At 45.4% G+C, this 16,524-nt stretch overlaps 1 protein-coding gene across 1 annotated transcript; it reads right to left on the bottom strand.

Annotated features, from left to right (window-relative positions):
• Positions 1-726: 726 nt before the first annotated feature.
• LOC147849887 (uncharacterized) lies at positions 727-4,241 on the bottom strand. The gene is made up of 3 exons (XM_087337210.1): positions 4,091-4,241; positions 3,396-3,548; positions 727-3,125 (listed from the first exon to the last, which is right to left on the bottom strand). The coding sequence occupies exons 1-3, from the start codon at positions 4,170-4,172 to the stop codon at positions 1,327-1,329; spliced, it is 2,034 nt and encodes a 677-aa protein (XP_087193336.1). The 5' UTR covers positions 4,173-4,241; the 3' UTR covers positions 727-1,326.
• Between the last annotated feature and the right edge of the window lie 12,283 nt (positions 4,242-16,524).

Genomic DNA, 16,524 nt, shown 5'->3' on the forward strand with positions numbered 1-16,524 from the left:
ATGTTAGCATATAACATATTACCAAAAACAATTGGCAAGTCGATTTTTTTTATTTGTTCTTGTGACTCGGGATGCCATGCATTTAGCACTTCAGCACGGAATTAAAGGCTAGCCATACCTATATGTGCACCTCATGCAAATGTAACACATCAGTTTGACACACTATATGCATACCATATGTGCTATAAACCATAGAAAATTACAAAGAAATCACAAATGTTCATGCCCTTGATTGCACGCACCCTTGATAATTAGTTGGACAAACAAAGTCTATACATGAGGAAAGCACTCAAATCATTTCGGCAATCAGACATAAAACATTACAATGCATCTATGTAGATTATAGGTAATGCCATAGTGGTAAGTGGGTTCAGCACTGAGAAGCTATTTCTAAAGGATAATTAATTCAACATGCATTGGACTTGAAACATGCATGTGCAATTGAAGGATAGCATTTGTTGCAAATATGGATAAGCTCAGGGCTTCCATTGAACAATTGTCATCTTGTCTTGAGGAACTCATGAAGGAATAATAGGTCTAAGTTACATGACAACCACCATAAAGATAATGACCATGGTTGCATGCCACATCTTGCTTGTACCATGCCAAAATATATAATTACCAAATAATATCATCTTCATCAATTACAAAGCTATATCCATATATGAATCCACCAAAAAAAGGATATTTTTTTATAACAATACTTTGGACTTTAAAATGCACATGCAATCGAAGGATAGAGCAGTGAAATTTATGTTGCAAATATGGTTAGGGTATGGGCTTCCCATTGAACAATTGCCATCCTGTCTTAATGGACCATAGTTATACATGAAAATAACCAGTAAGATAATGACCAATGTTGCACGCCACATTTTGTATGAGGCCAAAATATATGATTGAGGACTATCATCTTCATCAATACATTTCCAAAATATCGCTTTGATATTTCTAGCTGATACAATGTCTTATTTGTTTCAGTTGTGAGAAAATTGAGATGAAATCCTTCTCAAATAGATTTATGATTGGAAGTATCTGGAACATCCAAAATTGTATAAAACTGAGGCATAGGTTTCTAGAATTGGGCTAACCTGTAGTTCTCTGTCAAATATAGGAGTAGATCATGCCATTCTTCTTACAAACCATGAGCACCACTGCCACAATCATTTATACAGACTACCCACAAGTAGCCATTCAACCTGACAGTCAGATGGCATAAAAGAGTTCAAATCCACTCCAACAGAAGGGGTAGGCAAAGTTGAAGGAAGAGTTTGTCCTTGGACATGCATAAGGAATTTATGTGTGAGCTTAATTATTATTCTCAGGTCTTCAAACCATAAGTGTGCGTGTCGAAGCCCGCTGTGGTGACGCTAGTTGTTGCAATTGCTCAATCCTATAAGCATCCTCCATACGCCCAGCATTTCTCAAACCAAAGCAAATTGATCGATAAGTCCAATCATCAGGAGAGCAGCCAAATTGAGGCATCTCATGAAAACACTCTAGAGCATCATTGATTCTATCTGTCCTAACCAATGCAGTAAGCATGGAATTGCAAACAACTACATTTACACACTTCCCAAGTTCTTTTAACTCCTTGAATATCTTCCAAGCTACTTCCACAAAGCCTGATCTTCCCAGTCCATCAATTAAACCACTATATGTATATGGATCAGGTCCACATCCCCTTGCTTCCATGTCTTCAATCAGTTTATTTGTGTAATCGGGCATTCCCGCTTTTGCAAAGGCATGGATCAAACAATTGAATGTCACTGCATTTGGGAGGCATCCGACTTGCTCCATCTCTTGGAAATATGAGTACCCTTCCTCAAGTTTCCCTGCCTTAGCTAGGGAATCTATAAGTGAGCTATATCCAATTACATTGGGTTTGTAACCTTTTTCCTTCATTTCATTGAAATAGTGTACTGCTTCATCCACCTCACCAGACCTTCCCATTGCAGTGACAAGAGCTGTGTAAGTCACAACATCCACCACGCCAGGTTTCTCTTTAATCTTCTCAAATAAAGATTTAGCAGCAGCCAATTTATTTGCCTTGCCCAAGCTGTGTATAAGAATGGAAAACGTGTAAGAATCTGGAGACACACCTTCACGTCCCATCTGTTCAACAATGTAACTAGCTGCATCAATATGTCCTGACCTCCCAAGGGCTTTGAAGAGTGTATTGTATGTTATAAGATTAGGCTTCACCCCAAAACTTCTCATATCTGTCCACACCTCATAAGCTTCATCAATAAGGTTTGCCCTTCCCAAAAGATTGATCAATGTACTAAATGTGATCACATTTGGACTCACATTCTTCTTTTTCATAGCATTGTACAGCCTTAATGCCTCAGTGAGATTGTCATGTTTGCCTAGCATATCAATGAGGGTGTTATATGTAGCAGCATTAGGTTGCACGCCTTTGCTCTCCATCTGTTCCAGAAGCTTCATGGCATCATCTAATCTATTTTCAAGTGCATAACCTTTCATGACAGCATTGAAAAGTGTAGGTCGCATGGCACCTGATGTTGAAATTAGCTCCAATAACAATTTGTAAGCAACATCAACTTCGCCACTTTGTGACCAGGCAAAAATAAGATCATCAAGAATACATGCATCTGGGACTCTTCCTAGCGATTTAAGTTCCATATACAGGCTGTACGCTTCTTTTGCATGTCCTGACTTGACAAGGCTCTGTACTAGATTTTTAAAGACACTCATTGGAGAGCTTAAACCATAGCTTCTTGCTTCTTGTAAAAATTTGCATGCCTCTTCTATATGGCCTGCCTTACTGAGGCCAACAACCAAGGAAGTGTATATTGTTTTCTTATACATTCCTCCCATACCTTTCATTTGAACAAAAATATTATATGCGTCTTCTAAGAAACCAAGTCGTGTCAGTCCCTTTATGAGGTCATTTTGAGCCTCAACGGTGGGTAATTTATTTTCTTCTTTCATCTTTTTGAACTCAGAGTAAGCTTTATCGACCTTTCCTTGGTTGCAGAATGAAGTAATCAAAGCGCTCCGATGTAGAACCTCTTCTGAAATAATGTCATAAATGCCACTTTCACCTTTTTTAGAGGACTTTCCTGAGTTTTCGCCATTATCTTTTGAGTTTCCACCTGAAGTGCCTGCATCAAGGAAAAAAAAATAATAGTGAGTGAATGATGATGCTCATCTTAAGCTCTTTCAAGTCTGTCTAGCATATTACACATGGAATAAAGTATATCGACGGTTTCCTCAATGTAAGTTTCAACATGTAACAGGAGTGTATGCATTGAACAAAACCATCAACTTGCCCGGAGAAAAAAACAATAGAAAACCACATTCCACGTATAGCACTAGAAAAGTGTATATCTAGGATTCTTCATAAGGAAAACAATGAGACGAGAAACGCTTACTATATCTAGACCGCTGCTTAGTGAACGCTGCTGCAACTCTGGCAGCAATGTCTTCTCCTTCTGTATTTGACCCAGAAGAACCTCCGACACTAAGCAGAAAACTGGTTGTGGTAATATTCCGTTTCTGAAAGAATCTTTCAATACAGAGACCTCCTATGATATAAAAAACAAACAAACAACAATGAATAAAAGCATGGAATACCTTAGCCTGTGGCTCTGTGATCAGAAAATAGGAGCACATCAATGAGTAGAAGAGAAAAAAAAAAAGAATACTAATGAAAAGCTACTTACATCCAAGTAAGTTAAAAAGAAACCAGGTATGTAGTCAAATCTAAATCGATTGAAAACTTAAGAAATTTGCCACATATTCGTACAATTAACTTATGCAGATGTCAGAGAATGCCAACTCTTTACGATAATCTTTCACTTTCTCAATAGTTAATTGTTCGGAGATTCAAAAGCATGACGTAGTCACTTACGCGAACCTTTAAAAGTCACTTTGATTGCAGCAATTATGCTAACCTTCAAATACTAATTGGATTGTAGCATTTATGCTGCGGTACCGAAACTTTAAAAACTGCATTTTCAGAGCTAGAGGAAGAAGGTCATGAATGCCCCTTCACCGAAAGAAGCTTAAAGGAATCCAACCATATTCGAAAGAAAACACACATTGATTCCAGAGAAGATTGACATACCGCAGAGAGAATCTGGATTCTGGGCACAGCATTTAGAGGAGCTTCGGCGCAGGAGGTCCAAAGTTCGCACGTGCGGAGACATAGTCAGAACTTCAGCGAAAGCTGAAACAAACCGTCGAAGAGAGAGAGAGACTTATGGAGCTCTGCTTCGTCCTGCCATGGAAGCTTGTCCAGACAGACAGACAGACAGACAGACAGAGGCAAAGAGCCCTAACGTGTGATTCGATTTCACACACACACACACACACATTCTCTCTCATATGTATGTTATGTACATACATATTTAGAGTTAGACAAATGGAATGGAATGGAATGGGATAGGATAGGATGGAATGGGCGGGGGACACACATGGATTGATTGGCATCGGGTCCCACCAAACAAACAATGCAAAATCATCGATCAACTTCCAACTTTCCGTATGTATGTATACATACATACATATGTATATAGATAGATAGATAGATAGATAGATATGTTTCTCCTCTTGTTTGTTGGGGTTGGCCGTTGTTTATAAATTTGTTTTCCATTTGTAACAACGCCGACTTTAGATTGTATAGTTGTCCCATTATGTATCCCAACAAATTTGAATTTGCAGTATTTCCTCATATTCCCCTATTTATGTCATGTCATGCAAGAGGATGATAGGGCGAGGTTGTAGAATTTCGTGAGCATTGCATAAAACACATGTAGTAAAGACCCTTTGTGACATTTGAATGAAGAAATCCCAAGGCGGGGTATATTTAGCCTCTTACATAAGGGCTATTTACTTGAGGCCTTTTGCTTTCCAAGCCCTCTCACATTTTGCTTTATTTGTGACCGTTATAACATCTCTTGGCAATATTCTATAGATTATTGTTAATTGCTCTCAAGTCTCTTATCACCAACCATATAAGTTATCCAGGGGTTTAAAGACTATTTTCACGTCTTTTAAAAATCATGTGTGGGTGTTTTTTTTATTTTTTAAAGGTTATTCATAGGTTTAATTTATTTATAGATTCTAAAGATTATTTATGGGTTTATCATTATGCATCCAAACAATAGTTATATATCACATTATGCATTGAAATTAATAACTTGTAGACATTAAAGGGCTCCTTTGTTAATTGAAGGAGTTAAAGATGTATTAATACACAAGCTCTCACCTTGCATTTTAGGGCTCGAAGAAATACACCATACACAAATTCGAGCAAACTAGAAGGCCCATGTTGTTACTAATGAATTTTGAAAACAATTTGCAAGAAAATCACCTCCAAGCACATCACAACGATTGTGTGTGAGGGTTTAGGGGAGAGTTTAATGTTTAGGGTTTCCTCCGTTGTCGGGTTATTCCGCGAGTACGTGTAGGATCCGAGGCGGGACCACGGGGGTCTTGGACTAGGGAGTAGAGGAGAAAGAATAAGATATGATATGGAAGCTTAGCTCAAGAGGAGAAGAGGAAAGAATAAGACCATGACATAGAAGGAGAGATCAGTGGAGGCAAGATACTCAACAAGTTATATTAAAATAAACGAATGATTACAACAATGGTGGCTGCATGGGCTGTACCAAACGACTATGAGAAAACCCTAACCGAAGATGAATAAGGAAACCCTAACCCTAAAACGGTAAGAACTCTAGACTAAGTGGTATACCTCTCATACGCAAAATAGGCAACCCCTTCAAAAGGGACCCCTCACTCCCTTTTATAGTGGTAAGGGGTGAGGCACAATACAATAGGAGTGGTCAATTCCCCTTTCATTCAAAGGAGAATATTTGCCCCAATCTCGAGATTGATGGGCCTTAACTCTCTCTCCTCTAACCATCCTACTCAATGCCCATCACTCTTACACTCATTCTCTATGTACCTCCCTCTAGTCTACAAAGTGCACATCACATTTACACTTAACAACTTTGTAGAGCACCTTAACTCCTTACACTTTACATTTGCTTATTTGTCCCTATGTTACAATTTCCCTAAGTTCATGTGCAATGTTACACATCTCCGTTTTCTCTATCCTGCTCGGTTTTCTCACCATGGACGAAAAACATCACGACCCCCCACCAAACCGCACATCCACCAGTATGTGCCAAGAAAGGAGAAGAGGTGAGATTTTTGGCCATGGCGATAAAGCCGAGGCCCGTCGCATCCTCGTTGGCCTTGCTCGACTTTGTCTTCCATTTCGAGCACGCTCATCCCTTCCACACGAACCACCATAGCCTCCTGATCCGCCGTATCCGTTGTACGCCCCCGATCCGTCGGTTCCAACCAATCCACCACGTCTGTCGCGTGTACCCGAAACACCGACTCCATCTGATCCGCCATGTCCGCTGCACGTGCCTTCTTCTTCGACTAGCCTTCCCGAACACCGTTGTCGATCCGGTCTCCCTTCCTTCGCTCGCCGTGCATGTCCTTCGGTTAGACCCCCGATTACTTCGATTGCTCGCCGGATGCCACTCCTCGCGTATCGCGTGTGTTCCACCTCCGGCTCGACCTTCTCCTCGCCCCGAACACCTCGCCCCGAACACCTCGTACCGACTCCCTTCGTTCCGTGCTCGCCTCCCATAGGCTCTTTCCGTGTGTCATCGTTGTCCTCCGAATACGCGCTCATTCTTTGACCCTTAGGCAACCCCATTCCGCACTCATTGCTTTTCCTTTGCTCGCCATGCTCTCTCGTCGTAGAGCGTACCGTCATCCCGACCTCCGTGTCGGTGTCCCTCGAGGCTCTTGTTACCGCCTCGCCTCGACTTGCGCCCTCTTGGCCCGCTTGGCCTTGCATGCCCTTCGGGAAACTGTTGTGTTTTCTCTTCCCAATGTGTACCCCGTTGTTCTCCGCACACCATCCTTCGCTCTCGCCGCCCATCCGCCGATCCTGGCATCTTGCCGCTTCGTCTCTCGCCGCGCTTTTGCCTCTCAAAGGCTCGACTGGACTGCTATCACCGGTCACTCATTGTGGCTCTTCCGAATACATGCTTGTTTCTTGGCCCTCGAGCGGCCATAGTGCATGCTTCCCATTCCGCCCTTCACTCATCGTAGTCCCTATTAGAATATAAGTTAAATAATATTATTAATAATAAATATAATATAACTGCCCTCCCGGTGATAACACCAAGAAAGGCTTCTAACTGCCTTATATGGCTATAAATAGGTCTCTAAGACCTATAGTTGTAATAGGACGATTTTAATACTGATTTACTTTACTTTACTTTCTCTCTCTCTCTCTCTCTCTCTCCCTCTCTCTCTCTCTTGCCTCTTCTCTTTTCATCTCTTCTCAACATGGTATCAGAGCATTAGGCTCTCTCCAACCACCGTCCTCTTTCCTTTCTTTCTTCACAGCCAGTGCTCTTGCCACCACTGTCCTCTTTCCTTTCTTCCTTCACAGCCAATGCTCTTGCCATTAGTTGATCCGGACAACTATGGCACAACATGCACATGGCACACCTAATTCGTCCATATCGACACCCAGCCCATCAACCCCAATACCAGGTTTTTCAACAATGCAAGGCACTACTCCGCTCGTCCCAACCACTACGAGAAGTTACAACCTCGACAAACTCACGGGCCCCAACTACCTTACATGGGCCACACGGATGACATTGATGCTCAAACGAGCGGACCTGTGGAACGTGGTAAGTGGCACAACCCAACCCACCGAAACCAATAACACCGAGTGGACGGCAAAAGATCTCCAAGCCCAAGCCGAACTCATGTTCCACCTTGGAGACCCGCAAGTGCAAATGGTCCGACGTTGCGACACCTCAGCGGAAATTTGGAAAGTACTTCGAAGCACTTATCATCATGAAGATTTGATCACCCAAGTCGCATCACTCAAAAAGCTCCTAATTTCCTCCGTCACGGAAAACCAAGAAATCACCAAATTTCTTGATGAATGGCGCATCTTACTCGACAATGCCCTCCTCTCGGAACTACAATTAGATTCAAATCTCCAAGCAATGTTACTCCTAGCGGCATTGCCCTCCTCTTGGCGACCATTTATAACCACTCAAGCATCAATGATGGGCCTCACCATCGAATCTCTTATGGCACGCATCTGCCAAGAAGAGATCATGCGAAATGGTGCTCATCACTCAAATGCAACATTTTCAACACCGTCGACGCAATATGTGCAAAGACAACCTAACTTCAAAAGGGGACCTCCCTTTCGAAGGAACAACAACAACATGCAACCCGCCACCGCTTCAACAAAAGTTTGCACATATTGTGGACGCCATGGACATCTTGAACGTGAGTGCCGCACCAAGCTTCGTGAACAACTGAACCAATCACAACAACAACGTCCACAACCACATGGACAACATCCTAGAGCACACCTCCACCAACTAAATGTGCCCGAAGTTGGCCAATATGGTATGGAATCATTACAACTATTTACATCATTACTAAATAGTTCCAATTGTCTTTCCCACACCACAGATATATCCGAATGGCTACTCGACACTGGTGCAACTCACCACATGACGCCACAAAAGCATTGGCTCAGCGACTACAAACACCTCTCAAGTACCATGCGAGTTTACCTCGGGAACAACCAATTCCTCACTGCCATTGGTGTCGGGAACCTTCACATCACCCTACCAAGTGGAGTAAACGTCAACATCTACAATGTATATCACATTCCGGGTCTCAGCCGAAATATACTTTCGGTTACAACGGCTACCTCAACTGGATCTTCCATTGAGTTCTTCCATGACTCATGTATTATTCACTTCAAGCTCCCTAATGGACAATTTGAAATTATAAAACTACCTCAGAAGGACCGTTTGTATCCATTAGCTATATCTATGTCTAATCCTCACTCTATAATTGGTCACACCTCTATCCATTCTCTTCACATGGCTAAAGCCGTGTCCACCCTTATGTGGCATTATAGGTTCGGTCACATAAATAGTGTCACACTACATCGCATGGTGAAAGATAAGCTTTGTGTCGGCTTACCACTCTATCTAAACCCAATAGAATTGTGTGAAGGTTGCATCTTAGGAAAATCTAGCCACAAAAGTCACCAATCACTCAACAAATCCACACAATTGAACCAACTAGTACATAGTGACCTTTGTGGACCCATGGAATCGAGCTCACTCACGGGCTCCCATTATTTTCTCACTTTCATTGATGATTTTAGCAGGTATACAACCATATACTTCCTCAAGAAAAAGTCTGAAGTGCTCACACACTTCAAAGAGCATTGCAACCTCGTAGTCCGTCAACATGATCTTCCAATCCAAGCACTTCGCTCCGACAATGGCGGAGAATATGGCTCAAATGCATTCGAGGCATTTTGTAAAGACGAGGGCATCCAACAACAATTTACCGTTCCATACACGCCACAACAAAATGGTGTGTCCGAACGGAAGAATCGAACCCTTGTTGGCGCTGCTAGAGCCATGCTCCTTACGGCGGGACTACCAAAAACCTATTGGGAAGAGGTGGTCGCGACAACATGCTATGTCCAAAATCGGGTTCCGCATGCAAACGACCCCAAAACTACACCATTTTTTCATTGGTTTGGCAAGCCACCCAATGTTCAACATCTTCGAATCTTTGGATGTGTAGCATACCCGGTGAAAGCTTTGGACTTGAGAAAGAAGTTGGACCCAACAAGCATGCGAATGATCTTCGTGGGCTATGGTGACCGATTTGGCGTCAAAGCATACAGATTGTATGATCCGGAGCAACGAAAATTTCACCTCGCACACTCAGTATACTTCAATGAAACCTCTCTCCTTAGCCCCCAACAAGAAATCCACAACCCCATAACACCATTAACCCTACCATCCACCACACCAACCATTCCACTCTCCACCCCAAAAAGACACACTCAAGTTGAATGGGAAGAAGTCTCACCACTCGCCCCACTCCCACCACAAACTCTCACTCCAATTGTCCCAACAACCACAACACCACCAACGTTACATGTCCCCCCCACACCTACAACTCCAAAAGCCCCTCCTTGGTTCCTTGGACAGAAAACCAAATCCCTCCTATTCCCTATGCCTACAAATTCATCATTCCCTAGTAAACCCCTCCACTCATTTAAGAATACCACCACTACCAAACAACCAAACCCTAGTAGACCACTACATACAATTATACCAATAGAATCTACATATCAACCTTCTATCCTAGGACCAATCCCCAAGGCTCGTGCTCCCAAACCTTCGAAAGTCCGATCTTTGAAGGAGATCTACGAACAAACAAACCTCACTTCTAGTATATTAGAAAAGCATCCATCACTAGACTCCACTATATTTGATCCCTTAGATATATTATATCAACAAATGATCCAAGATCCATCCACCGATCGTGATCTTCAATTACTAAATCTTGAATCTTTTGATGATGTCAATATATAGGAAGCACTCTCAGGAACTGAAGCCACTTCATGGTGTGAAGCCATGGACTCGGAGTACCAATCTCTCATGGAGAATGGTACATGGCAACTAGTACCACAACCGCCGGATCGAAAATTGGTATCATGCAAATGGCTACTTCGAAAGAAGTTTAATGCGGATGGCTCGATCTCGCGTTACAAAGCTCGACTTGTAGCACAAGGATTTTCACAAGTACCCGGTATGGACTACAACGAGACCTTTTCTCCCATCCTCCGGATGACCTCATTCCGAGCATTACTCGCCACTGCCGCACAACTTCATCTCCTCATCCATCAAATGGATGTTCGAACAACATTTCTACATGGAAACCTACATGAAGAGATCTACATGGAGCAACCACCCGGTTATATATCTCAAGATTACCCAAACTATGTATGTAAATTAAACAAATCACTATACGGCCTAAAACAATCACCACGACAATGGTATGAAAGATTTAACTCATGTATGTCAAACCTAGGATATGTTCGTTTTCAATCCGACCCTAATGTATATAGCCAAAATGGCCCTAATGTAATACTCCTCCTAGCCATTTATGTAGATGATATCCTCATCCTATCCAACTCTGAAAACACACTATGTAAAGCAAAGAGTGAACTCCATGCATCATTCTCGATGCAAGATATGGGAGCCCTCCATTATTGCTTAGGTATCCAAGTTATTCAAGATCCCTCCCAAGGCATCATCCAAATAAACCAAAAATCCTACATTGAGTCACTCCTTAAGAAGTACAACATGTCCAAATGTAAAGGTATCGCAACTCCCCTACCAATCTCCCTTAAAACAAAAACATCAACCTCATCAATGACTCAAACATCGGATATGGTAGCATTTCCATATGCCAACATCCTTGGTGGAATTAGATACCTCGTCACATGTACAAGACCCGACATATGCTTTGCGGCTAACTTCTTATCTCGTTACATGCAGGCACCAAGTCCAATTCACACCCAACACTTGAAGCGCCTGTTAAGGTACCTTCAAGAAACTAAGGACTTCGGCATCACCTACTCGGCATGTCAACCATTACCGACACCATACCTAACTTGCTACTCGGATGCCGATTGGGGGGGTGATGAAGACACATTACAATCGACATCGGGCTACGTCTACCTCCTATCAAATGGTTCCATTTCATGGCAAAGCAAAAGGCAACAAAGAGTCACACTCTCATCAACGGAAGCAGAATATGTAGCAATGACATTGGCACTTAAAGAAGGAATTTGGCTAAAAGACTTCTTGAAGGAAACAACTCTATTTCCCGATCATCCACTTCTCTTTCAATGTGATAACATGTCAGCCATCATGCTCGCAAAAAATCTCAAACATTCCGAGCTAACAAAGCACATTGCCATGAAGCTACAATTTACGAGGGAACTACTACATGAAGGCAATATTCAAATAAGTCATGTGCGCACCGAACAACAATGGGCAGACTTCTTAACGAAGTCCACACAAAAATCAAAACATTACGAAAGTTGTAATAAACTAGGATTAAAAGCTACTTAGTTAATATTATCTAACTTAGGGGGGTGTATTAGAATATAAGTTAAATAATATTATTAATAATAAATATAATATAACTGCCCTCCCGGTGATAACACCAAGAAAGGCTTCTAACTGCCTTATATGGCTATAAATAGGTCTCAAAGACCTATAGTTGTAATAGGACGATTTCAATACAGATTTACTTTACTTTACTTTCTCTCTCTCTCTCTCTCTCTCTCTCTCTCTCTCTCTCTTGCCTCTTCTCTTTTCATCTCTTCTCAACAGTCCCGACCTCCGCGTCGGTCTCTTCGTCCTTCGTTGTCATAGCCCCTTCTGACTTTGGCTTGCCGTCTTGGCCCCGCTCGACCGTCTTTCCGCATCGGATATCCGCTCCGGTCCCTGATTCCGCATTGGCCTCCAACTCCTCGCCGCCACCCGCCGTCTCTTTGGTCTTACGTTGATCCACAACCACCAAAGTCTCAAGAATAGGTGTGCAGGGTTCCTCTTGCTCTCGGCCTCTCACTGATCCATACTCGTCGTGCCCGGTTAGCCTCCTTCTCGCTCTCACCGGCTCCCATCGTAACCGTAACCGGCCGGTAAGGAGTCGATCAAACAATCCCGGTCTTGCCAGCCTCTTTCGGTTTGGGCCCGGTTGACCGGCCCCCGCTTCACTCTTCTTCCGCTTCGTCTTCCGGTCGGGTCGGTCCCCGACTCTCTCCTCTTTGCCGCTCCCGACCTCTCCGTCGATCCTCTTGTATATGCCCGTTCCGGGCCTCGCATCCTCATCTTCGTACGTGCTCGCTCCGGGCCACGCCTCCTCACGGCCACCGCCCTTCTCTCCGGTCTTATGTTGGCATTCGAGCGCAACCGCCGTAGTCTCCGACCCCAGTGTCGAGGGGTCTTGCCTCCATCCACTACAATCTTCATCGTTGTCTCGGTCGCCCGCCTTGCCGCCGCCACTGCCCGTGGCTCTAGGACTCACGCCGGCACTCGGGCCGGCCGCTAGAGCCTCTAGGACCGGTGCGGGTAAGGACCCGGCACCACCACTCGTTGTGTCCGTAGCCGCCTCCGTCCGGACGTCGTTGTCCGCGGCTACCCCGCCTCCGATCGCGCAAGCCTCGATTACACTAGCCGATGTCTCTTCCATGTCGTCGTCTCGGTTGCCTGCCTTGCTGCTGCCACTGCCCGTCGCTCTAGGTCTCATACCGGCACTCGGGCCGGCCGCCGGAGCCTCTAGGACCGGTGTGGGTAAGGACCCGGCACCGCCGCTCGTTGTGTTTGTAGCCGCCTCTATCCGGACGTCGTTGTCCGCGGCTACCCCGCCTCCGATCGCGCAAGACTCGATTACGCTTTTCTCTCATTTTTGTGAATGAAAAACGAATTATGCCACCGCCGTCTCTTCCATGTCGTCGTCTCGGTTGCCCGCCTTGCCACCGCCACCGCCCGTCGCTCTAAGTCTCATGCCGGCACTCGGGCCGACCGCCGGAGCCTCTAGGACCGGTGTGTGTAAGGTCATGGCATCGCCGCTTGTCTCCTCCCCACTCGATGTTTCGGGTCGCCATGTCCTGAATCCGTAGTTATCGGCCTCCATGGTCGTCCCTTCACCACAAGGCAAGAGGGTCGCTTGCTTCGCACCCTCTCCCATGTCGCCATCGTACGCTCTCCTGGCCTCCGTATAGGGCCCCGTCTTCTATTCTTAGGGAGGCTTCTTCCTCCACATCCTTTGATTGTCTCCGGCCCGACTCCATATTAAGCCCCTCTATGACTTCGATCTTCGACTTCACGAACTCGTATGCCTCCCGTATTGTAAAAGATTATGTGTGGAAGCAATAGGAAACCGAACACAGAGAAAATACGCAGGTTTAATGGAGAGCTTGAATATACACAACACGCGGGAGAGATAGAGAGAGAACACACAGAACTCAATTCCGGTGATGACTAGATCATCAACATACAACAGTATACATACCGGACCGGCTGAGCCTTGCTGGATGAACAATGAAGAGTCCGATTTGGAGACCACAAACCCCATCTTAGGCAACCGGTGCGTGATCTTCACATTCCAAGCTCGAGGGGCTTGCTTCAGGCCATACAACGACTTCTTCAGCCGGCATACCGCCGACTTCTTCATCTCCGATTCAAAGCTGGGGGGCTGAGTCATAAAGACTTCTTCTTCAAGATCACCCTGAAGAAACGCATTCTTCACATCCATCTGGTGAAGATGCCACCCCCTTGCTGCAGCAACCGCCAGCACCACACGAACCGTCGTCATCTTCGCTATAGGAGCGAAGGTCTCATTGTAGTCAATTCCGTGGGTCTGCGCATATCCCTTCACCACTAACCGGGCTTTATACCGGTTAACAGAACCGTCGGTGTTGTACTTTACCTTGTATATCCACTTGCATCCGATCGGTTTACAGTGACGAGGAGGGTCAACCAGTTCCCATGTCTCATTGACATCAAGTGCCCGCATTTCTTCCTCCATAGCGGCACGCCAATTTGCGTCCTTGGCCGCTTTTGCGTAGCTCTCCGGCTCACGCACTTCCGCCACCTTAGTCATGTACGCATAGTGATGCGCCATGTACTCATTGTACCCGTACCGCTTGATGGGATCCTTCTGGCGGGTGGACCGACGTAACTCACTGTTACCCGGTTTGAGGCCCTTCTTGGCCGGTTCGGTCTTCGCTGCCGAAGATCCGCCTTTCTCCTTGCTGGAGTCGGATGCACATTGATCCGACTCATCGTTGCCGGTTTCGAATTTCGACATCTTCTTCTTCCCCTTCTCTTGGCGCGTGAACCGTCGCCTCGGTTCCTTGCGCGGGGAGTGCACGACAGAGTTTGCACTACTCACTGGTTCCTCATCGGACTGGTCAGATTGACTCAGTCTCTCGTTTGGCCCACTCAACCGGAACGATTCCGGACTCTCATCCTGAGTCCGCGCTTCATCATCCTCTACCTGGGCCGGTTTAGGATCACTAGCCTCATCCACCGGCATCGGGTCAGATTCGGAAGTCGGAGTCGGTAAGGAGTACCACGATGCTAATTCATCAAACTCGACATCTCGACTAACTCGGACCTGCCTTGTCCGGGGGTTATAACACATATAACCTTTTTGCTCTTGAGCATAGCCGATTAGGATGCATTTTTCCGATTTTGCATCCAATTTCCTCCGCTTCTCTTCCGTTACATGCACATATGCAATCTACCGAAGATCTTAAGGTGTCTCAAATTCGGCTTGCGTCTGAAATACAGCTCGTGAGCTGACACCTTGTCACCGATCCGGTTCTGGATGTAGACAGCCGTTCGGACTGCCTCCGCCCAGTAGAATTTGGGCATGCTCTTCTCCTCCAACATTGCCCTCGCCGCATCAATAAGAGACTGGTTCTTCCTCTCGGCAACACCGTTCTGTTGCGGTGTATATCTGCAGCTAAACTCTCACCGAATTCCCGTTTGCTGCAAATAACTGTTGAATTGGCCGAAAAAGTATTCTTTCCCGCCATCCGACCGCAGGCCTTTGATCTTCCTCTCCGATTCCCGTTCCACCATGCTTTGGAGACTCCGGAAACACTCGAAGACTTCACTCTTCCACTCATTGAGGTAGATCCATGTGTGCCGCGTATAGTCGTCGATGAAGGAGACGAAATATCGACTCCTGCTAAGACAAACATTCCGTGTCGGTCCCCACACATCCGAATAGATAAGGTCGAGCTTGTTACGACTCCGGTTACGTTCGGTGGGGAATGGAAGCTGGTGTTGCTTCCCGAGTTGGCAGGCTTCACATACTTGGGCCTTCCGACCACTAAACTTCAGCAATCTGAAAACAACTTGTTTCGTTTGCAGGTCTTGAAGCCTCCGATAATTGACATGGCCTATCCGCTTGTGCCACAGGTCGATGTCCAATTCGACCTTCGGTCCTTTTGCAAACAGAGCGGTGCCGACGTCATTGGTGTCGAGGATAAACATCCTCCTGTCTGTGCGCCCTTGTGCAATAATCTGGCCCTCTTCCTCAATGAAGCACCCGAGGTGTGTAAACCGCACCTGCATCCCTTGGTCGACGATCTGTCCGACCGACACCATGTTCTTCGTGATCGTCGGAACGTGTAATACGTTCATCAGCTTCCTCTTCTGTCTGACGTGGTTCAAAGGGACTTCTCCGACGTGCACAATTGGGTGAGGAGTGTCGTCTCCGGTTTCGACTATTCCTGGTTGATCCGGTTTCTCCAAAAAGGAGAACCACTCTTTGTGGTTCATCATGTGGTTCGACACACCGGAATCAACATACCACACTTCCTCCAATTTGGAAGTGGTCTTCTTCATCAAGTTCGCCTCGTGCTTCATCACCAAGGCTGGCCCGTTACCGTTCCTGGATCCTCCCGATCCCTTCGCGTAGTGCGAGCTTTGCCAGCCATCCTTGCCGGCCTTGCCGGATCCGGATTTGTCCGAATCGGCGCGTTTTCTCTAGCACTTGCTTTCTCTTTGGCCCTTTTTGCCACAGTACCAACATTCTGTTGCAGATTTGTCTTGCTGGCCTCCGGCACCGCCTTGACTCCCCCTG

This window comes from Azolla caroliniana, unplaced genomic scaffold (genome assembly GCF_043228905.1).
Source record: "Azolla caroliniana isolate FFs.n. ecotype wild unplaced genomic scaffold, voAzoCaro1.0.p SCAF_22, whole genome shotgun sequence".
Lineage (NCBI taxonomy): Eukaryota > Viridiplantae > Streptophyta > Polypodiopsida > Salviniales > Salviniaceae > Azolla > Azolla caroliniana.